Genomic DNA, 24694 nt, shown 5'->3' with positions numbered 1-24694 from the left:
AAATATATATACACATACGTGTGTGCTCAAATTACCTCCTGTAAGTATATGAGTGAAGAAAAACTCAGTTCAATAAAATGGAACTTAACATTTAGAATATGTAAAAATTGTTTAAAGTCACTAACCTTTATTAAGGGTATGGTAGTCAATAGAAGAAATTATAAAATACAAATCAAATGTGTAATGTTATTAATTATGTACCAAAATCGAAAGCTAGTTTTGAGAAGTTATTTAGAAGCCTTGCTATTATAAAAACTAAAAGTGTTACAAACATATATACCTAATCATAATTAATTGTCACTGTTTAATTGTGAGGGGAAATTTAGAAGATTATAACAGCTGCATTTTATAACATTTTCCTACATACACACAAAAGACAAACATTTGCTTGTGCTCCAAAAGAGGGCAAAATTAGAAAACTCTGTCTTGAACAATTTAGTATCTGTTACTTAAGAAGGAACTTGCTAATCATTGTGGCACAGCGAACAATTGCCTTAGCAATGAGAAAGGTACATTGATATAACAGCTAAAAATCAGATGTGGTTTTTAATGTTTCATAAAACAGTCTTAATCCTGGCAGTTATTATAATTCCCTTTCTGACTACTTCTCAGCACAGTTTGAGAAAATGTTCCTGAAATCAGTTCATGAAAAAGAATCCTAATATATTTTCTTCTGAGATGGATGTGAGAAATGTAAATTTTACAGCAGTATTATTTATCCTGGCTTAACATTTCATGTCATTTTCATGTTATAATTAGTTAAACAACAAAAAACTTCCTCCTTCCTCTCTTCCCACCCCCAACCCCCACAACAACAACAACAAAAAACATCAACAAAAAATGTCCTGACCTAGTCTGGCATGAGGAAGAGCCAAGGAAGAAGAGATGACCAAAGTGATAATCCAAAGGTTTCACTTTGCAAAGTGAGAAAGAACATTCTGGGCAAAGAGAAGAGCATGTGCACTAGCCTTAGGGCTACAGGCAAAGTTCTTGAAGTGTTGCTGGGGCACTGGGAGGGAGGCAGAGGGTAGTGGCAGAGGCTGTAAGGGAGCCCAGGACGGAGTAGCCAGGGAGACTGAAGGGATACCTGGAGAATGCGTGAGTGAGGAGGAGAGTTTTAAGATGGACGAATATTGAGGTATGTTACTGAAAGAGCACATACAATGAGAATTAGAAAAGCTTGTAAGATTTAGTAGCACAGTAGGGTAATGGGTGATATTAACAAAAGTTTTGATGGAATACATTGAGAAATGAGTCCATTGAAAAGTTGACTTGAAGAGAGAGGAGAAAGGTTGGTAACTGGAGGGAGATGGAGAGTTGAGAAAACTATTAAATTTGTATTTATTTAATGGGAGAGACTTAAGCTCAGTTAAAAGCTATGGGAGGAATTATTGAGGACAGAAGGTGGTTGTATCACAGAAGTGCCAGTCAGTGATTTGTGATCCCTAAGATGGCAGGAGATGATAGAAACTAAGGCAGGGAGGGGGTTAGCCTTAGGTAATGGAGGGAAATCTCTTGCAACTGGAATGAAGGAACTAGAGTGAATTAAAAGGAACAGATACATGTAAATGTAGGTAGATTATATGGTTTCCATTTTCTGTGTGAGGTAGGAGATATGCTACTGAATGAAGGAAGAGGCTGAGGTGTGTTGGGATTCAGAGTATAGGAGGGAGTAAGAGGAAGGGCCCATTTGAGGTTGGTGTACATTTATTTCTAGTGGAGCATATCCACTCTGTTTCACGATTTTCTTCAGTATGGTTTTGTGACGCAGGTTTTAAGTTTGGAGGGAGAAAATCTATTCGGGATTGTATATTTACCAGATAGTAGAATTGAAGCTCTCAGCAGGAATGTTGCTAAGATTGTGGGTCATGGAATCAAAGCTTGATGAAAGGAGCAGTGAAGAAAGAACAAGGCTAATAGAGTGAGAAAAGGCATATGTAAAGGAGATACTTGAATTTGGGGAGTATATTTATTTTATGAGCTATGGCTTCCATACTATAAAATTCATCCTTTTAAAGTGTTCAGTTCAATGGTTTTTAGTCTTCTTTATTGTGCAGCCCTTATCTAGTTCCAGAACATTTCCATCACCCCCCAAAAGAAATCCTGTACCCATTAGGAATCCCCCCATTCCCTTTAACCCTGACAACCACTAATGTACTCTACGTAGCTATCAATTTGTCTGTTTTGGACATTTCATATAAATGGAATCACAATGTTTGGCCTTTCGTACCTGGCTTATCTTACTTAACATGATTTCAAGGTTCTTCCATGTTAGCAGCATCAGTACTTTATTCCTTTTCAAGGCGTAATGATCCAGAACCTGGTTATACCACATTTTATGTATCTATTCATCAGTTGATGGGCATTTGGATTATTTTCACTTTTTGGCCATTAATAATGCTGCTATGAACATTTGTGTACAAGTTTTTATGATTTCTCTTGGGTATATCCTAAGGAGTGCATTTGCTGAGTTCGGTGGTAACTGAGTGTTTAACAGCTTCAGTTGTCCAGCTGTTTTCCAGCCTGAATGCACCACTTGACCGTTCTGCCAGCAGCTGTGAGGGTCCAGTGTCTTCACTTCCTTGCTGACACTTATCATTGTCCGTCTTTTTTACTACAACCATCTTACTGGGTTCATTTGGGTACTCATAAAAATTATTTATGCAAGTAATACAAGAGTATTTTTTCCTTATGTTAGCATTATGTAAATCAGGCCTGAAACCTTATGACCTCCACCCCAGGCAGTTCCTCTTCCTGACCTAGAAAGAACAGTTATGTTAAGTTTGGTATGTATTTTTCCAGAATGAAAAAAATCTCACCGTAGATAGTCCTATATAGCCTTCTTACATTAATCCAACTATTTTCATTGAAACTATAATAAATGAGATCCTTTTTTCCTTTCTAACTTCTAACTGTAAAATATAACGTATTTTTGAAATTTCAACATTCATTAGTAAAAATCATATTAGACAAGCAAATCAACTAAATGCCTAAAGGCTTATTGTTCCATATATAATAGCTTTTTAAATAACAGCTTTTGTATTCATGTATTGAAACAGCAATAAAACTAGTATTTTCTTCTTGTTCTTAGTGCCTGGCTCTCTGGTTATGAAAACCCTGTGGTGTCTCGAATTAATATGAGAATACAAGACCTGACAGGACTAGATGTTTCCACAGCAGAGGAATTACAGGTGGGTAATTACATTATCCTTGAATTATATACTATCACATAGTAGTATGTGATATCACATAGGAGTCTTGAATGCCTTGAAGTCATCCATGAGGGTTGCAATCTGCTTCTTCTAAACTACTGTTAATATTGTGATTTTGACCTGGTGAATCCCAAATGTTTTTTTCTTCAACTTAGTTATTTTTTAAACCTTACCCCCAAGGATATGTTTATTGATTTTAGTGAGAGATGAAGGGGTGGAGAGTGAGAGACAGTGAAAAACATCTATCAGTTGCCTCCTGTGAGTGCCCTGACTAGGGTTCGAACCTGCAACCTTAGGTATGTGCTTTCACTGGGGATTGAACCCACATCCTTTTGGTGTATGGGATGACACTCCAACCAACTGAGCCACCCAGCCAGGGCACCTCCATATACTTTTTTAAAACTTTTTTCTTTTTAATAATTTTTTACTTTTTAATTACAGTTTATATACAGTATTATATTAGCTGCAGGTGTACAACCCAGTGATTAGATGGTTATAATCACTTATAACCCAGTGATTAGATGCTTATAATGAAATGAACAACCTGATAAATCTGGTACCCATCTGACACCATACATACAATGTAATTGGCTATGTTTCCTGTGCTGTACTTCACATCCCCATGACTATTCTGTAACTACCAATTTGTACTTCTTACTCCCTGCACCGTTTTCACTTACCTCCCTAATCCCCCTCTCATCTGGCAGCCATCAAAATGTTCTCTGTATCTAGGAGTCTGTTTTCTGTTCTGCTGTGTTTGTTTATCTTCTCTTTTAGATTGCACATTTGAGTGAAATGATATGGCTTTTGTCTTTCTCTGACTTATTTCATTCAACACGATACCCTCTGGTCCATTCATGTTGTTGCAGAAGGAAGATTTCATTCTTTTTTATGGCCAAGTCATATATCATATTCCGTTGTACATATACACCACTTCGTTATCCAGTCATCTAGTGATGGACACTTAGGTTGCATCTGTATCTTGGCTACGGTAAATAATGTTGCAGTGAACATGTGAATGATAGATATGTATTTATTACCATTATATTATTCATATTTTTTATGTTTTTCCTTTTTCTTAAAATAACATCTCTTATAATACTGGTTTGGTGGTGATGAACTCATTTAAGACTTTTCTTGTTTAGGAAGCTCTTTATCTGTCCTTCAGTTCTAAATGATAGCCTTGCTGGGTAGTATAATCTTGGTTGTAGGTCCTTGCTTTTTATCACTTTGAATATTTCTTGCTGCTCCCTTTTGGCCTGGAATGTTTCTGTTGAGAAATCAGCTGACAGTCTTACAGGAGCTCCCTTGTAGGTAACTACTGCTTTTCTCTTGCTGCTTTTAGGATTCTCTCTCTTGTCTTTAACCTTTGGCATTTTAATTATGATGTGTCTTGGTGTGGGCCTGTTTGAGTTCATTTTGTTTGGGACTTTCTGTGCTTCCTGGACTTGAATGTCTTTTCCTTCACCAGGTAAGGGATGTGTTCAGCTATTATTTCTTCAAACAGGTTCTCAATCCCTTGCTGTCTGTCTGCTTTTTCTGGTACTGCTATGATGTGCATGAATTATGCTTGATGTTATCCTAGAGGTCTCTTAGACTTTCCTTATTTTTTAAATTATTTTTTCTTTTCATTGTTCTGCTTGGGTGATTCCTGTTATCTTATCCTCTAAATCACTGATTTGATCCTCTGCTTCATAACCTGCTGTTGACTTCTTCTCATATATTCTTCATTTCAGATACTGTATTCTTCAATTCTGACTGGTTCCTATTTTATGGTCCTTTTCCTTCTTTTTTATGGTTCCTATGTCTTTTTTAATGCTTACTATCTCTTTGTTTTTAAGTTCTCACTATCATCTGCTCTTTGCCTAAGGTCCTTGAGTATCCTATAATCATTGTTTTAAACTCTGCATCTGGTATTTTGTTGCTTCCATTTCATTTAATTGCTTTTCTGGGGATTTACTTGTTTCATTTGGGACACATTTCTTTTTCTCCCCATTTTGTGTGCCTTTTTGTGTTTGTGTATTAGGTAGATCTGCTATAACTTTCAAACTTGTTTTAGTGGTTTTATGTTGTAGGTGACTTGTGGAGCTCAGTGGCTCAGTCTTCCAGATCTCCTGAGCTGGGTGCTGCAGGAATATCTTTTGTGTGGGTTATATGTGCCATCCTGTTGTAGTTGAGTCTTGGATGCTGTTGACTTGACTGTAAGGATAGACCTCAATCGCAGTGTATGAACTGCTGTGCAGGGGCTGTCCCCTGAGGTAGAGTTGTTCCCAGCAGGGTCTGGTGCCTGCCAGGAACTGTCTTCGGATGTGTGGATTGTGTGGCTAGTTGGGTGAACTCCACTGTGGTCTAAAGCTCACCACTGGTTGTGTCTGTTCTAGGTCCACTTGGGCAGGGTTCCACTGCAGGTTGATGTCAGATGCTGCCTGGGCTACCTGTCTGGAGCTACCATGCAATTTGCTATTTGTGGCTGCCTCTTCTGGGCCTAGGTATATGGGGGAGGAGCCAAGTTGTGTATAAGGGTTGGCTTCCTCCAGCTCTGAGCTGGGGTCAGACCAATTAATGGTCCAAGGCACCCTAAGGTCAACATCCACTGGTTGGCCACTTTATCACCCTCTGAGGCTGCCCAGTCTTCCTTGAGGGCCTTCTGAAGAAAGTACATAGAGTGGACCCTGGCTGGCTGCCACCCACAGACTCTTCCACAAGGCGCAAACTCAATAGGGCAGGGTGACTGGAGTTGGGGGGGACAGGGCTAGTGGGTCTCCTGCTTGGGGGCAGCACAGCCACACACTTAATGGTGGGAAAATGGTCCCTACTCCAAACCATACCACTCAGTCTCTGCCAAAGTCGCTAACCCTAGCTCCCCCAGGAGGAGTACACCACAGGTCCAGGAAAGGATGCAGCCAGCCAGCCCCTCCACAGGAGGAGGCTTAGCTGGGTGGAGCCCCCAGGAGTCAGAAAGACTGGTCAAATGAGTCTTCTGTTCAGGGAATGGTGCCAGTTGAGCTTACAGGGGATGTGGGTAAGAATGGCCCCCTGCACTGTAGCTACACAACCCAGTGCCCATCTTGAGCCCTGGACAGGAGCCTCCCAGGACGGGTGTGCTCTGAAGGTCCCAGCTCTGAGCATCCCTCTGACCCCGCTGTGGGACTAAGCTCAGTAGGGCAGGGCCAACTGGGAGTCAGAAGGACAGGCCAAGAGAATCATCAGGTGGTGGGGGCTTTAGCTGAGTGTGCAAGTGGGGAAAGAATGGCTTCTGTTTCAAAGTTGCACAGCTCAATAACTGAGTCTCCACCAAGAGCTTCTCCAGAAAAAGAGCGCCCCCAAAGTTCCCTGTTGGGTGCACCCAGCAGACCTTTCAGCAAGACTAGAGCTTGGCAGGGTGGTGTCACCGGTAGTTGAAAGTTTGGGCTAGTACACTCCCCAGCTGGTGCTTGTAGAATGGGAGTGTGTCACCCTGGGAAGGTGGCACCTGAGGGTGGTATGGGATAGGGACTCAGCACGGGGACTTCAGTGGCTGACCCTACAGATCTCTCCTTGGGGTCATACCACCCAGATCTTCTGTTTATTACTCCTATATATCCTGAGTTGCCTTCCCTCTATCTGAACCCCAGGTAAAGTGTCTTAAGAGCAAGATTGTACGTGCGCACTGGCCCTTTAAGAGAGCACCTGGGTTTCTAGCAGACACCCTTCTCTTTCAGGCAGACAAGAGTCCCCAGCTGATCTTCACAACTAGATGTTATGCAGGCTCTTCATCCCAGTTCTGGTGGTCTAGGTTGGGGATCCTGGTATGGGGTTCAAACTCCACGTTCCTCAGGTGGGCTTTTGCAGCCAAGATCTCTCTCTAGATTTTCAACAACTACAGGTGGGTGCAGGAGCCAGCCCTTTTTGTATCTGCTCTTCCTACAGTCTCTGTGTGACTTCTTTAAATCCTTGATTATAATACTTCTGTTCAGCTCACCTTCAGTTGGTTATTCAGGTTGATTGCTCTATAATTTAGCTGTAAATCTGGTTTGGCTCTGGGAGGAGGTGAATGTATCTTCTGTCTACTTTGCAGCAATATTCAAAGTAAGTATAGTTTTTTGAATAGCAAAAGCGGAAGCATTTCATGTAGCTATTTCTTCTATATCTCCACTTAAGTTTGATTTGAATTTCATTTAAGGCATTATTCCTTTATGTTTGTCATACTTTATCTTTATTGATCAATTCCCTCTTCCAATAATACATTTTCATAAAATATCACATGGGTTCTCACTGGGAGATAAGGTGGCAACATAACCACGTGATTCACTGTGTGTACGTTATTTATACTGTATGTTATTCAGACTGAGTAATAGATGTGCAGTGATTGATCACTGATAGACTTTGAAAGAACTGAGGTGATTCGTAATGATCTTGATGTATAGCTGTTACTGACTTAGCTGTTACTGTGGACTGAAGACCTAGCAGCGACATTTGCACTTTATGCAATTACTCAAAATGAATATACCACGGTAACTGAAGTTTCAACTGTGTTGTCAGGTTCTGGTGTTAATGCTTAGCTAAACCATGTTATCTGAGATTTGTACATTTTGGAATTGGGCAAAGCAGGACAGCCTATATTTAAATTTGCTTAAGATGCCATTCCATGGTAATCTACAGCTTCCTTGGTATTTATCTGATTATTAGAAAGTCTTTGCTGTGTCTTTTTCTTTCCTGATCTGCATTTATTTTCATCTGCTTAGCCTTCACAGGCTCTTTCAGGCAACTTGATGAAGTTCTTTTTAATAGGCTGATCCAACCAAAGGTATCTATAACACCTTATCTATAAGACAAGGTGGCTCTGTTGGAGCATTGTCCTGTACACCAAAAGATTGTGGGTTCAGTTCCTTGTCAGGGCACATACCTAGGTTGCTGGTTCATTTCCCCGTTGGGGCACGTATGGGAGGCAACCAATTGATGATTCTCTCTTCTACCCTCCCTCTCTCCTCTCTAATATCAGTAAACGTATTCTCAGTTGAGGATTTTTTTTAAAAGTATTAAAATATCCAGAGTAACAATAATTTACCTAGAACTTGGGTTTTACTGGTGGTAACATTCTTTAAATTATAGTCTCATGTCATATCTTCAACATTACTCTTTAAATTACATGATTCTTTCATTTTTGTCAGCATTTTACCATATTGGGGTGGAAGGAAGGAGTAAAAGAAGGTGTTATTTTTCTTACAGTATAAGTAAGGAAATTGAGGTTATATACAAAGTTACATATATTGTAACTAAGAAAGCTGGAACTTGAGCTCAGACCAAATATTTTTCTTAACTTCTTTTTGCTACTTCATACTAGTACGTTGTCATAGCTGACTGAAGTTGTTGGAGCCCTGAATAATGCAGTTGGTGTTAACTTCTTCCCTTTTTCACTTTAGTAGGGAAGCTATGTGGGAAAGGGATTTTATTAAAGTATATTGGGAATTTGCCAGCATTTGGGAGTTTGCAAAACGTGCCTTGATTTAAATTCTAAAAGGAAACGTTTAGTGAAAATTAATCATAGAAATCTCATAGTTCTAGTTTTAGGAAATTTTATTTTTTTAAAAGATTGTATTTATTTATCTTTAGAGGAGAAGGGAAGGAAAGAGGGAGAGAAATACCAATGTATGGTTGCCTCTCGTGCATCCCCTGCTGGGAACTGGCCTGCAACCCAGGCATGTGCCCTGACTGGGAATTGAACCACGGTTGTTTGGTTCACAGACCTGTGCTCAATCCACTGAGCTACACCAGCCAGGGCTAGTTTTAGAAAGTTTTAATTCTAAAATTCTAATTCAAATTTTACTTTGTTATATATTAGAGAAGAACATGCATCCCAACATTTGCTAAAGAAAAGCCTATTAACGAAGGTTCTCATATAGCATATAGTAGCTATCCATGCTTTTTATCTGTGGTTACTCAGGAACTCTCATTGATTTCAAGTGTTTTGCTTCTCACCCTGGCTGGGTGGCTTGGTTGGAGTGTCGTCTTGTACACTAAAAGGTTGTGGGTTCAACCAGTCAGGGCACATAACTAGGTTGTAGGTTCAATCCCCAAGTCAGGGTGTGTATGGGAGGCAACTGATTGATGTTTCTTTCTTTCCCCCTCCTACTCCAGCCTCTCTTCCCTCCAAGTCCTCACCCCGCCTTCCTCCATCCCTCCCTCTTCTTCTCTCCTTGCTCTCTCTAAGCGTATCCTCGGGTGAGTATAACATAAAATGCTTTGCTTCTCATTTCTTTAGAAGTACCTAACCATGATAATGTAGGAGGCCAAAATGGGGCTCATAGATTTTTAAATAGTAATCTTGGTAGTTTTCGTTCATGCTTTGTCTCTCTCCTTCAGGTCGCAAATTATGGAGTGGGAGGACAGTATGAACCCCATTTTGATTTTGCACGGGTAAGTAAAAACGGTAGAAATTCTGTTCTTTAGTGTTAAAAATTCATAACCTATTCGTAATTCATGGAAGGATGGTGAAATAATAGTCTGTAAAGCCTTTTTAACAGTAAAAAAAAAACCTAGATACACAGGAAAATAATTTAGAATGCTTTTAAATGTATCAATAAACCTGGAAGAAACAGGAAATGAACAAAAGCAAACTGAACAAAGAAAACCTAGACTAAAATTCGAGTGTTAATGGGGGACAAAAAACACTGAGGCTGGTGGCATATATTTCCAGGAGTCTAGAGTTTGGGGGTGAACAGCTCTATGAGAGGACCATAGTGCAGGTTATTGAACCTGAGACTCCTGCATAAAACCTCAACCCCCAAAAGCATTCCACTTTCCAAGCAAGACAGAATGGCTTTGACCACAATCTGCTTTGAGTCAGGAGCCTTCAGGACAGTTGTCTCTCACTGTCCTGGCTGGAGTGTAGTGCGCATAGGCAGCTTCTGCTGGGAGTCTGAAGGCCTAGGCATACCCTCACATGGAGCTTGGGTCTAATTTTTACTACCCTGGAAGAGGAGACATTAATTTAAAGTTCTTAGCTTAGTAGTGTCCTTGGTACTTGGCTCCCTGAAGAGACACATCCTCATTCTAGCACCTTGGCGATTTTAAAGATTAAGTTTAGCTATATGTGAACTATTTTTTAAAAAATTACCAAGTGGTTATAAAGCACTGTTGGTGAGACTAAAGCAACTGACAGAATGAGACATCTCTAGGATGTTAGACACTTGAATCGTCAAATGCAGAATATAAAATAACTAAATAACATGTAAAAAATAAAACAGGATAAAATTAATAAGCTTTCAAAATGATTTAACATATTTAGAAACAAAGAGAAATTCTAGTTGAAAAAAGTAATTTTAGGATTTAAAATTTAGTGGGTAAGTTAAAACACATTAGAGACAGATGAGGTCAACAAGTGAATTGGCTGATAAAATTGAAGAAATTACAACAATACATTTAGAGAGCCAGGAAGATAAAAAATACAAAACAGATATGAAGAGAGTGGAGAATAATATAAAAGCAGTTTGTAAAAAACTGTTATTGCCCAGTACTCTTGCTTAAGATTAATAAATATTGAACCTTTTTGATTTTACATATTGAGCTATAAAGTATGGCATTACCAAATCTTAATTTAAGGTTTATTGTAATTACAAGAATTCTAAAAAATGGGCAGAGTATTTTAATAAATTTCTTGATCTGTTACTATTTTTAAATAAGGGTATATTCTTTTGAAAGAAAATATAGTCTGTATATTGTGTTATAACTCTTGACTGTCTTAATCTCACAATCTTAGATTATTTTTCTATGTAGACCAGCAAAGAATATATTTTTAGTTTTTTTTCGGTTTTTCTTTTTTAATTTTCTAAACCAAATTTTATTTTTTATTTTTTCAAATATATTTTATTGGTTATGCTATTAAATTGTCCCATTTTTTTCTCCCCTTTATTCCCCTCTATACTGCAACCCCCCAACCAGCATCCCCCACCTCCCACCCTTAGTTGATGTCCATGGGCTGTACATAGGAGTTCCTTGGTTTCTCCATTTACTATAATATTTTTAACCTCCCCCTGTCTATTTTGTACCTACCGTTTATGCTTCTTTTTTAAAAATATATATTATTGATTATGCTATTACTGGCTATTACAATTGCCCATTTCCCCCTTCATTCTCCTCCACCCTGTACATCCTCTCCCACCCACATTCCCCCTCTTCAGTTCATGTGTCATAAGCTCTTTAGCTTCTAGGTTTCCCATACTATTCTTGCCCTCCCTCTATTTTCTACCTACTGTCTATGCTACTTATTCTCTGTACCTGCCCCCCCCCTCTTCCCCTCCCACTCCATGTTGATAACCCTTCATGTGATCTCCATTTCTGTTTGCTGTCTTTTCACTGTTCTTATTTTTTATCTTCTTTTTATTAGCTAAGTCCCTTTAACATTTCATGTAATAAAGGCTTGGTGGTGATGAACTCCTTTAATTTGACCTTATCTGGGAAGCACTTTATCTGCACTTCCATTCTAAATGATAACTTTGCTGTACACAGTAATCTTGAATGTGGGTCCTTGCTTTTCATGACTTTGAATACTTCTTTCTAGCCCCTTCTTCTTTTATTGATTTAAAATTTTTTGCCTTTTTAAAAATTTAATTGTTGTTCAGGTACAGTTTTCTGTCTTTTACTCCCATCCCAGCCTACCCTCCCACCCAGTGCTCTCCACCTCCCTTCCATTTCCACACCCCTTAGATGTTGTCCATGTGTCTTTTACACTAGTTCCTCTAAATCCTTGCCCTTTTTCCCCTGAAATTCCCTCCCCTCTCCCCTCTGGTCACTGTCAGCCTGTTCTGAATTTCAGTGTCTTTGGTCATATTTTGCTTGCTTGTTTGTTTTGTTGTTTAGCTTCCTGTTAAAGGTGAGATCATATGGTATTTGTCTTTCAACTCCTGGCTCATTTCACTCAGCATAATGTTTTCCATTTCCTTCCATGCTGTTGCAAAGGGTAGGAGCTCCTTTCTTTCTGCTGCATAGAATTCCATTGTGTATATGTAGTATAGTTTTTGGATTCATTCATTTACTGACAGGCACCTAGGTTGCTTCCAACTCTAGGCTATTGTAAATTGTGCTGCTATGAACATTGGGGTGCATGGGTTCTTTGAGATTGGTGTTTTAGGGTTCTTAGGATATAATCCTAGCAGTGGAATTTCTGGGTGAAAAGGCAGGTCCATTTTTAGTTTTCTGAGAAAATTCCATACTGTTTTCCATAGTGGTTGTACCAGTCTGCAACCCCACCAACAATGGATTAGGGTCCCCTCTTCTCCACAACCTCTCCAACACTTGTTTGTTGCTTTGTTTATGATGTTCATTTTGACTGGTGCAAAGTGGTATCTAATTGTGGTTTTAATTTTCATCTTTCTGATAGCTAGTGATATTGAGCATCTTTTCATGTGTCTCTGGATCTTCTGTATGTCCTCCTTGGAGAAATATCTGGTCAAGTCCTTTCCCCATTTTTAATTAGGTTGTTTGTCTTCTTAGAATGGAGTTGTGTAAGTTTGTTATGTATTTTGGAGATCAAACCCTTGTCTGAAGTATCACTGGCAAATATGTTTTCCCATACAGTTGGTTCTCTTTTTAATACTGTTTTCTTTAGCCGTGCAAAAGCTTTTAATTTTGATGAGCTCCCATTTGTTTATTCTTTCCTTTATATCCCTTGCTCTAGGGGACATATCAGTAAAAATGTTGCTGCGTGAAATATCTGAGATTTTCTTGCCAATGTTCTCCTGTAGAACTTTAATCGTGTCACAGCTTATATTTAAGTCTTCTATCCACCTTGAATTTATTTTGGTGTATGGTATAAGTTGGTGCTCGAGTTTCATTTTTTGCATGTAGCTGTCCAGTTCTCCCAACACCATTTGTTGAAGAGGCTATTACTAGTTCATTTTATGTTACTGCCCCCTTTGTCGAATATTAATTGACTGTAGAGACTTGGGTTTATTTCTGGGTTCTCTGTTCCATTGGTCTATATGCCTGCTTTTATGCCAGTACCAGGCTGTTTTGATTACAGTGGCCTTGTAATACAGTTTGGTATCAGGTATTGTGATCCCTCCTACTTTGTTCTTCTTTCTCAAAATTGCAGCTGCTATTCAGGGTCATTAATGGTTCCATATAAATTTTTGAAGTGCTTGTTCTATGTCTGTGAAATATGTCATTGTTACTTTAATAGGTATTGTTTTATTTTTTTATTTTTTAAATTTTTAAATATATTTTATTGATTATACCATTACAGTTGTTCTATTCCCCCCCTTCATTCCCCTCCACCCTGCACACCCCCTCCCCCATCATTCCCCTTTAGTTTATGACCATGTGTCTCAAGTTCTTTAGATTCTGTATTTCCCCTACTATTCTTGCCCTCCCCCCTATCTATTTTTTACCTACCATCTATGCTACTTATTTTCTGTATCTTCTCCCCCCTTCTCCTCCTCCCACTCCCCTGTTGCTAACCCTCCATGTGTTCTTCATTTCTATGGTTCCACTCCTGATCTAGCTGTCCTCTTAGATTGCTTTTGTTTTAGGTGTGGTTATTAATAACTGTGAGTTTGCTGTCCTTTCCCTGTTCATATTTTTCATCTTCTTTTTCTTAGATAAGTCCCTTTAATATTTCATATAATAAGGGCTTGGTGATGATGAACTCCTTGAATTAGATCTTATCTGAGAAGCACTTTATCTGTCCTTCCATTCTAAATGAAAGCTTTGCTGGGTAGAGCAGTCTTGGATGTAGGTCTTTGGATTTCGTGACTTGGAATACTTCCTTCCAGCTCCTTCTTGCCTGTGAGGTCTCTTTTGAGAAATCCACTTGATGGGAACTCCTTTGTAGGTGACTGTCCCTTATCCCCTTATCTCTTGCTGCTTCTAGGATTCTCTCCTTCATTTTCATCTTGGCTAATGTAATTATGATGTGCCTTGGTGTGTTCCTTCTTGGGTCTAACTTCTTTGGGACTCTCTGAGCTTTCTGGATTTCCCAGAAGTCTATTTCCTTTGCTAGACTGGAGAAGTTCTCCTTTATTTGTTCCAATAAGTTTTCCACTTGTGTCTATTTCTTTTCCCCTTCTGGTACCCCTATAATTCGGATGTTGGAATGTTTAAAGATGTCCTGGAGATTCCTAAGCCTCTCCTCATTTTTTTTGAATTCTTGTAACTTCACTTTTTTCTGTTGGATCATTTCTTCCTTCCTTCTGGTCCCTTCCATTGATTTGAGTCCCAGTTTCCTTTCCATCACTATTGGTTTTCTGTGCATTTCCCTTCATTTCAGTTAGTTTAGCCTTAATATGTGCCTCTAATTTGTGGCTAAAATCAACCAGTTCTGTGAGCATCCTGATCACCAGTGTTTTGAACTGTGCATCTGAGAGGTTCACTATTTCCTGGTCACTTAGAGTTATTGGCTCTGGGGCTTTGAGTTCTTCTTGAGCCATGTTTTGGACTGTTTGTGCCTGTTATGTATGAGGAGCAGAGCCCTAGGTGTTCACCAGGGCTGGGCCACTCAGTCACTGGGTTGTGGTGCTATATGTGGGGGCGGCGTCAGAGGAAAGCAATGACAGCCACTGGGCCTTGCATGGTCCGTCTCACTGCCCGTGAATGCAACCATGGCCAGCCCGCTGCTGCTGAGTTCTCTGCTGGGGCCTGCGTGGTCCGTCCCACTGCTCACTCTGCTGGTTTATCTGCATGCGAATGTGTGACTGCAGCCAGCCTGCTGCTCTGTACCCTCACTGGGTCTGCCCGAAATGGGGCTGCCTGGGTGCCTGGGGTCAGGGGATCTTTCTTGCCTGTCCCTGCTCCACTGCTGGCTCTGCCCCTCTTACTGGTCCAGTTGAATGGTTTGTTGTTGGACTTCCGTATAGTTCAATTTTCTGTTCTTTGGCTGTGTCTTTGTTCTCCAAACCTTTGTTGTATTCAAACTTGGTTTTGGGAGAAGGCACAGTGTTTCCACCTACACCTCTATCTTGGCGGAAGTCTCTTTAATAGGTATTGCATTGAATCTGTAAATTGCTTTGGGTAGTATGGACATTTTGATTATGTTAATTCTTCTAATCCATGAACATGGTATATATTTCCATTTGTTTGTGTCTTCCTTGATTTCTTTCTTCAGTGTTGTGTAGTTTTCTGCATACAGGTCTTTTACCACCATGGTTAGGTTTATTCCTAGGTATTTTATTTTTCTTTTTGCTATATTGAATGGGACTTTTTTATTGATTTCTACTTCTTCTGTTTCATTGTTGATATACAAAAATGCCTTTGAGTTCTGGATATTGACTTTGTATCCTGCTGTTTTGCCAAATTCATTTTAGGTTGAGCAGTTTATGGGTAGAGTCTATAGAATTTTCCATGTACACTATTATGTCATCTGCAAACAGTGACAATTTTGTTTCCTCCTTTCTGATTTGGATGCGTTTTATTTTCTTTTCTTGTCTTATCGCTGTGGCTAAAACTCCTGGTACTAGATTGCATAGAAGTGGTGAAAGTGGACAACCTTGTCTTGTTCCTGATCTTAGTGGAAAAGATTTTAGTTTTTGCCCATTGAGTATGATGTTGGCTGTAGGTCTCTCATATATGGCTTTTATTATATTGAGGAATGCTCCCTATATTCCTCCTTTGCTGAGTGTTTTAATCATAAATGGGTGTTGTACCTTATCAAATGCTTTTTCCACATCTATTGATATGATCGTGTGATTTTTGTCTTTGCTTTTGTTTATATGATGTGTTACATTTACTGATTTGTGAATATTGAACCATCCTTGCATCCCTGGGATGAATCCCACTTGGTCCTGGTGTATGATCTTTTTAATATATTATTGGATGTGGTTTGCCAATATTTTGTTGAGGATTTTAGCGTCTGTGTTCATCAGTGATATTGGCCTGAAGTTTTCTTTCTTTGTTGTATCTTTATCTGGTTTTGGGATTAGGATGATGCTGTCTAACCCCTTCTTGCCTTCAAGGTTTCTTTGGAGAAGAAACCAATAGTCTTATGAGCATTCCTTTGTAGGTAACTGTCTCCTTTCCTCTTGCTGCTTTTAAGATTCTCTCCTCTTTAATCTTGGGTAATGTAATTACGATGTGCCTTGGTGTGTGCCTCCTTAGGTCCATCTTTTTTGGGACTCTGAGCTTCCAGGACTTCCTGGGAGTCTATTTCCTTTGCTAGATTGAGGAAGTTTTTCTTCTTTATTTTTTCAAATAAGTTTTCCATTTCTTGCTCTTCCTCTGCTACTTTTGGCACTTCTATGATTCAGATGTTGGGACGTTTAAAGTTGTCCCGGAGATTCCTAAACTTTTCCTCATTTTTAAAATTCTTGTTTCTTCATTCTGTTCTGGTTGCGTGTTTATTTCTGCCTTTTGTTCCAGATTATTATTGATTTGAGTCGAGGTTTCTTTCTTGTCACTATTGGTTTCCTGCACATTTTCCTTTATTGAACTTTGCATAGCTTCGCTTGTTTCTCTATTTTGCGACCATACTCAAATATTTCTGTGAGCATCCAGATTACCAGTGTTTTGGACTTTGCATTAGATAGGTTGGCTATCTCTTCATCACTTAGTTCTTTTTCTGGAGCTTTGATCTGTTTTTTCATTTGGGCCATATTTCTTTGTCTTGGCACATGTGTTATGTTGTAAGGGGCAGAGCCTTATTTTTCTCCAGGGCAGGGCTACCCACTTGGTTGTGGCTCTGTGTGGGGGGGAGGGGTTCGTGAGGGAACAGTGCTGCTTATTCGGCTCTCAGCTGGCTTTCAGTCACTTCCCCCACTTCCCATAAGCAAATTGGGCCCTTCTGATTCCGATTCCCAAGTAGGCAGTTTGTGTACATGATAGGACACAGTGGGTCTCTCCAATGAACTCTCTTGTGAGGCTGGGATTTCTCCCACCACTGCAACCGCCATAGGTTTTTACAACTAGCAATTTTGAGGCCTTACTTTCCCAGGCTCGAACCCTGGGTTGCAAGCTTTGTCTCTCTCGCCAATTGTTCCCCCCAGTTTATCTGCATGCAAATAATGGGGCCACCTGGTCAGCCAGCGGGCACCTTGCTGAGTGTCCTCTCAGCACCAGCTGCCCGTCTCTACCCCTCCTACCCGTCTGAGTGAATGTTTCTTCTTTAACTCCTTGGTTGTAGGACATCCGTACAGTTCGATTTTCTGTCATTTCTGGTTGTTTTTTATTTTTAAATTTGTTGTCTCTCTTTTGGTTGCACAAGGAGGCAAAAAGTATCTAGCTATGCCTCCTGGCTGTAGGACCTACCTGGTCAGAAGTCCCATTGTTCAATTACTGAAAAATGTCTGCAAGTCTCAGATGATGTGAAAGACTTACAGTTCAAGTCTCTATATTAATGTAATTGTTTTCTTAGCTTTTTATTTTGAAATAATTACAGGGTCCTAAACAGTTGCAAAGAAACGTTCAGGGAGTTTTACACATGTCCCTTCACTCTGCCTCACCCCATGTTAACATTTTGCAGAACACTATCAGAACCAGGAACTTGGCAGTGACACAAACCACACAGCTGATTCATGTTTCAGCAGTTACATGTGCACTGGGGTGTGTGAGTGTCTATGGAGTTTTATTACATGTGTAGTTTTGTGTAACTACCACTCAGATACATAACCACACCATCACCACAAGACTGCCTTGCAGTACTGCTGTGCAGCTCCACAAACCCTTGTGCCTCCCCTCCCTCGCTGCTGCCAACCACTAATATCCCTCTAATCGTTGTTTCAGAATGTTTTGTGAGTGTTATATATACAGTATGTATTCTTTTTAGATTTCATTCAGTATACTTTCCTTAAGGTTTATTCCACAACTGGAAAGTATCAATGTTGTGCTCCTTTTTATTGCTGCGTGGCAGTCCATAGTGTGAATGGATCGCACCATTTTTAGTCATTCACTCCGACAGACGTTCAGGTACTTCCCAGTTGTGCGCTATTGACAGATAAGTATGTAAATTTCTGTGCAGAAAATACATTTTCTTTTTTTTCTGGGATAAATGCCAAGAGACTACATTATATTTTAATTTAGATTTAAATAGCCAGATATGAATTCTGTACCCATATTAAATTGCTGACTGTCCTAAAGAAAGACAGTCACAGCAGCAGGAAACATTTGACTGGATCATGAATTCAAAGTAAATATCAAGGTAAACTTTCTGCTCACAGAGAATAGACTTCATGAATGTAGCAAGAGACGCTCATGTCTTGTTTTTTTTCTTTTGGAAGCTAAAAGTGCAGATGTTAATTTTTTAAATAATCTGTGAATAGTAACTATTGGTTCTCATTATTTACCTTAATAAATCTGGGGTTCTTTCCTCCAGTGATCTTATCAGAAGTAATCAGTGTACAAGTTGAACCAACAAGTATATTTGCATGCCTGCTGCATAAAAGTTCACTGGATATTATAAAGGAACCTTTTAGGGTTATTTTTGTCATACTCTTCAGCATATTACCGATGTTTAGTTGCCACTGGAGAATTTGCATTACTGAATTTTACACCACTGAATGAGTTGTGTTTTATTTACAGAAGGATGAGCCAGATGCTTTTAAAGAGCTGGGAACAGGAAATAGAATTGCAACATGGCTGTTTTATGTAAGTTATAGCTGAAATTTTTATCTTAAGTTGGGGTTTGATCACATAACTTACTTACTTTGATGTGTTCAGGTGTTTGCTTTTATTTACCATCCTAGTTAAAGTTTTTACAACTTAGTAAAGAGAGTTACAATTTTTCAGTTGTAACTTTCAGTTGTACTGTTACAACCTGAAGAAGAAAGTTAAAATTACTGACAGTCCCACTACTTGCAGACTGTCATTGTTGGTATTTTGTAGTATGCACTGTTTGGTCATCTATGTGTATATAAGCATCTCTGTCTATGTGAATTTACATATTTGCAGTCAGATGGTGACTGCAGATACACATTATTTTTATGTTTTGAACTTTAATTGATATAAAAGTATAGAAAATGCTAACTATATGGCAATAATAATAATCTGTGATAGCATCCAGATGAGGGAGCACAAACAGCACCGTAGAAGACCCACCGAGGAAAACCATCCTCACATTGTTTCCCAGGGTTTCAAAATAGTGTGATCTTTGTTTCTTTATTTTTATTTTTTAAGAGTTTATTATTTTTAGAGAAAGGAAGAGAAATAATCAATGTGTGGTTGCCTCTTGCATGCCCCCTACTAAGGACTTGGCCCATAACCCAGGCTTGTGCTCTGACCGGGAATTGAACCAGCAACCCTTTGGTTCACAGATCGGTACTCAATCCATGGAGCCACACCAGCCAGAGCTATTTCCTTATTTTTTAAATTAAATATATATTCATACATATAGAAAAAACTAAGATATGATTATAATCTTTGCCCTCGTTAACTTGCTGCATAACAAATCACCCCAAAACTGAATGGTTTAAAATAACTTTGTTTTAATCTTTTATGGCTGTGAGGTTGACTGGACTTCCCTCAGGGTTCTATTGGATCTCATGCATTTGCAGTCAGATGATGACTAGCCCTGGGATCCATCTTGAAGGCTGACATTGAGGCTGGCTGTTGGCCAGAATACCTGCATGTGGCTTGGGCTTCCTCACACATGGTGACTGTAATGCAAGAGCAAGTATCCCCCTGAAAAACATAGCAGAAGTGCAGGGAACTTTTAGTATCTGTCCTCAGAAGTCAGATAATGTCACTTCTGCTATCTCACTTCCTGCTGAAATGTCACTCTTTGATTTCTTCTCTCTGTATCCATCCCAACCTTCTCACCATCCTACTTTCCCTCCTTATCTCTGTCCCTCCTTCGCTATTTCCATCCCTCTCATCTATAGTGTCTTAAAAAAGATCTAAGGCACCATAGGAATGAAACAAGATTCAAAGTACCATGAAAAAAGGATTTAAGACTTATCAATGAATTTAAAATGAGAGCAGATTATGACAAAGGGAAAACCAGGAGAGAAGTTGATAGATACATTATACAAAGTTTGTGCTGTGAGTCTTGGATACTTTTTGGACATGAACTCTCCATAGAGTGTACCAATCTGCATCCCACCTTCAAGTGCAGTGTATTTGTCACTTTTCGATCTTTCACTTATCAGATTGGCAGTTATTGTGGTTTTAGTTTGCATTCTCTGCTTAGAGAGGTTGAGTATCTTTTCAGATGTTTTTGGGTGTATTTGTTTCTTCTGTTTCTTTGCTTTTATGAATATAATGATGCTATATTATTTGGTCTAATATTTATTTATATTAGATTATTTGACTGTTAGATTATGTAGATTATTTGAGTATTATACCCCCTTCTAATTATACATTTGATTAGATTAATATTCATTTCACCCCCATTATTTAAATACTATTACTGTGTAGGCTGTATAATACAACTTCTTAATTTCTCTAAAGTTAGCTTGTTTCATTGCTGTTAGTTGTTAAGAGCTGTGAGTTCTTCGTTATTGATTTTATATTTTTTGTGGTGAAATGCCCTTTTTTATCTCACTTAATACTTTTTACCTTGATTTAGACTATGTCTGATATTAAGTTGAAACTGTTTTCTTTGGTATAGCATTTGCCTGGCAAATCTTTTCTGTTTTCAGTATTTGTAACTCACTTGTTTTAGATGTGACTCTTAGATGTAGCATGTAGTTGGTTTTTGCTTTGTGATACAGTCTTCATCTGCCTGTACCTTCTGTTTACATTGTTTTTGACAGACCCTTCACAATATGGTTTGTTTCCTTTGCCATGTTTTGTGCATGTGCTTCAGTTAATGTAGAACGTTTGTGGTTGGATTCTGGGTTACCCTGGAGACTAACTTTATATAATCCTTTAATCTTCTACTTTTCGGTTAATGTGTGTTGATTCCCTACCACAAAAAATGACAAAACTGATTTTAGTTTATTGTTATTTTTCTTTTTTAATTTCTATTTTGTGTAAAGTAATTTACCGAGCACCTACTAAATCTTGAGATACTGTTCCAGACACTGAAGCTCAGCAATGAACAAAATGAGTGAAAGTGTTTGCTCCCAGGGATATTACCTTCTAGTAGAATAAAATACATATTTATACTCTGTATTCCTTCATCTGTCAATTTTAACTCATCCTTTTTACCTCTGGCTGTAAGTGAAGTGCCTGTCCCGAATTACTCCCATTTCCCTTCCTGACTTTATTATTCCTTTGCTTTATATGTGTACTTTTTTACTTAAGTATGTAAACCTAAACAGCATCTTTTGTTTTTCAAAAACTGAGTAGCAGGTACAAACCCCCCTATGTAAGTAGAATTCCAGATGTGCTCATATTCTGGTATTCAGTTTAATGAACGTCCGTGTACCAGCACTTTCGGTGATGCTTTCTTGCCTCTTACAGATGAGTGACGTGTCGGCAGGAGGAGCCACTGTGTTTCCTGAAGTTGGCGCTAGTGTTTGGCCCAAAAAGGTAAACTTGGTTTGTTATTTTAATTTTTTGTGTCTCTTTATTTTCTCCCCACTAAGGAAGAGATGCACCTTTATTTCATGGTCTAATTAATGAATTACAACTTTAAAGATGGTATATTTAAGGACTATATTATCTTTAGGTAAAACTATGGATATTTTTATGGTACAATTTACTATTAGTAAGGTACTCATAGTAATGAGGTAATGAATGCCACGGATTAGTATTTAAACATTTTCATTTCTAATATGGGTTTCATGTGATGTTTCCCCCTCCACCCTGCTGTTGTAAGATTTGTTTTGGCGAGTCTTTTTTTTTGGCAAGCAGCTTTGTAATATCAGTGTTTTCATGTGATCACTAATATTTTGTACATGACGCTCATAGCTTCAGAATTATATTAGGGGAAGCTATCGCTGCCATAGAGAAGTAGTTTCACAGGAGGAGAGGAAAATTCACTGCAAAAAGTTATAACCTGATATTTTGTTTGGGAATAATTTTGTTTTGTTCTCCACAGGGAACCGCTGTTTTCTGGTATAATCTGTTTGCCAGTGGAGAAGGAGATTATAGTACACGGCACGCAGCATGTCCAGTGCTGGTTGGAAACAAATGGGGTAAATATTTTCTGTATTCTCTGAATAGAATTTGTGATTTTTGTTTCATATTTTGAAATTATCTACATCTTAAAAGAAATTGAAAACAAAACTTTGGACAGATTTGCATGCTATGACTTTTAACATAGAATAAAGATTCAACCAAGAGAGTTTCTCATCTTAACATAAATTTGCTTTTAACAGATCAGAATTTTGATGATGAGTTTTATTTTTAATAATATTTCCACTTGTTATGTTAAGACTCCTTACTTGACTGAAAGTTAAATAAGATGGTATCTTTCCCTTAATGGGTTCACAGTTGTATCTGATTGAGACATACTAATGGATAAATTATAGTGTAGCACATACTAATACAAAGATGAAAACAGAAGATGGCATTTGGGGAGGCTTCTTCAAAGCCTATTTTTAAATTTGGTTGGGAGGCTTCTTCAAAGCCTATTTTTAAATTTGGTTTTGGAGATAGAGCAGTAGTTTTCTGGGCACGTTAGGAACCAAGTCTGGGACTATTAAGAGACGAGAGAGGTGCTTATTGTCAAGGTCGTGAAGTGTAGGTGTTAACACATAAAAAAAAAGAAATAGAAAGAACCAGATGCAGTTATTTCAACATACCATTTAACCCCATAGATCCACTTTAATGTGTGTCACAAGCTGCATTTCGAGTACCCGGTAGCAGCATGTGTGTAGTAACTACTGTGTTGGACACAGGAAGGTTAAGGAGGAACACCTGATCATCAGAGGTTTAACATCTTCCCTGACAATTACGTTTGAGGACCACTGGGCTAGGATGAAGAGGGGCTCGTGAAGGAGAGATTGGTTTAGAAAGGTTTTTCTGTTGTCTTAAGTGGGTGACATTGAAAGCGTGGACTAAGGAAGCAGCACAAGGGTAGGAAACCAAAGAAAAGATTCAGCAAATTGACCAGGTTTGACGAATTAAAGATTGGATACAGGAGCTGAGAAGGGTAAAAGAGTAGTTAAGAGTTACTAGGGGTCCCAGTTTAGATATTTTGTACATGTTCCAGCTATTGACTAGGTTCTATGATACAGAAGAAGGAATAGGAAATCAGCCGCTTTGGGGTTACAGTAGAAAATGGTATCATGGAACCAAGGAAACAATGAACGCATAATAGAAGTGATTGATCGGAGTTGCTCCTTTAGAGTGAAGATTTTGTGTTCATTTTTAAAATGTGTTTATATTAGAGATTGTATTTTTAAAATTTTTTTTTAAAGATTTTATTTATTTTTCTCTAGAGGGGAAGGGAAGGAGAGAGGGAGAGAAATATCAATGTATGGTTGCCTCTGGTGTGTCCCTTGTCGGGAACTGGACTGCAACCTAGGCATGTGCCCTGACTGGGAATTGAACCGCAATCGTCTGGTTTGCAGGCCGCGCTCAATCCATTGAGCTACACCAGCCAGGGCTAGAGAGTATATTTTGCAAACAGGGAAAAGTATTCTGTTCTGTCTGTACCTACATTTTAATTTAATATGTGTTTCAAGCCTTACATTAACCATTAGAAACTTTAGGAAATTCACATAGACTCTCAAATATACACATTATCTAAACATAGATAATATACACAGTATCAAACATACACAGTATCTAAAATCTTTTGTGTTTTCAACATTTAGTGAAGTATTTGAAAGACTGCCTAAGTAGCATCTGCCTTTATCTAGTTGTGGTCTTAAACTTTTAGCCCATGTAAAAACTTTACTAAGTAAAGACCTAGTTCTTACCAGTGAGTTAATGTATTTTGTTCTCTTACAGTATCCAATAAGTGGCTCCATGAACGTGGACAGGAGTTTCGAAGACCGTGCACCTTGTCGGAATTGGAATGACAGGCTTCTCTTCCTCTCCTTTTGTACTCAGATGTGTCTGATTCACACAGTTCCCAGTCTTAACTTTTAAGAGTTTACAGTGGACTAACATAACACTCCATGGTTGATTCAGTTATGAACCTCACCCCATATTTCATCTGTGGACAATCACTAACTTTGTAGGTATTTTTTCTTTTAAAAGTAACACTAAATCACCACACTGCACATACAAAACCTTAAAGTTCAGTTGATATCACAGAGGACAAATCAAGGCAGACTTAAAAATTAGGAATTCTTATATTTGTTACATTTTAAAGAACTTTTTGGTTAGATAAAAAGTGTAAACATCTGATCATAGTATATCAGTACATCTCAGTTGGTGGGTGGTAGGCTGGAATGCCTTATTTTCTGGGTCTGCCTGAAGGCTAGAAATAAACTAGGCCTCTACTCTGGGTCCCATACAAAGCTTACCCCTCCACATACCTCTTTAAGTTTATTTTTTTCCTCCGAAGTCCTTTTAAAAAGAAAGTACAGTTTATTTTACCAGTCCTTATTTTCTCTCATAGCTCCTTTGTGGTGAATTTAATCTGTTTGAGGTAAAATAGTTTGATCTTAGAAAAATTTTAACAGTTCTACATAACAACACTGGGGTTCTCAACTAAAATGATCATCACTTGGTCTGTTTCT

The 24694-nt window shown here is 38.6% G+C and overlaps 1 protein-coding gene across 2 annotated transcripts in view; it reads left to right on the top strand.

The window, feature by feature from the left end:
- The window catches only part of P4HA1 (prolyl 4-hydroxylase subunit alpha 1), an 87677-nt gene extending 63348 nt beyond the window's left edge, over positions 1-24329 (top strand). For both annotated transcript variants that reach the window (XM_037055869.1, XM_037055868.1), the window contains exons 10-15: positions 3092-3191; positions 9555-9608; positions 18696-18761; positions 21519-21587; positions 22099-22195; positions 23958-24329. In XM_037055869.1, coding sequence (XP_036911764.1) covers positions 3092-3191; positions 9555-9608; positions 18696-18761; positions 21519-21587; positions 22099-22195; positions 23958-24028 — 457 coding nt within the window. In that variant the 3' untranslated portion in view covers positions 24029-24329. The remainder of the gene's footprint in view (positions 1-3091; positions 3192-9554; positions 9609-18695; positions 18762-21518; positions 21588-22098; positions 22196-23957) is intronic.
- The last annotated feature ends 365 nt before the right edge of the window (positions 24330-24694 follow it).

This window comes from Sturnira hondurensis, unplaced genomic scaffold, assembly GCF_014824575.4.
Source record: "Sturnira hondurensis isolate 20B ecotype Veracruz unplaced genomic scaffold, ASM1482457v3 Scaffold0008761, whole genome shotgun sequence".
Lineage (NCBI taxonomy): Eukaryota > Metazoa > Chordata > Mammalia > Chiroptera > Phyllostomidae > Sturnira > Sturnira hondurensis.
The sequence above is the reverse complement of the archived record's forward strand: the minus strand, read 5'-3'. Positions and strand labels throughout refer to the sequence as shown.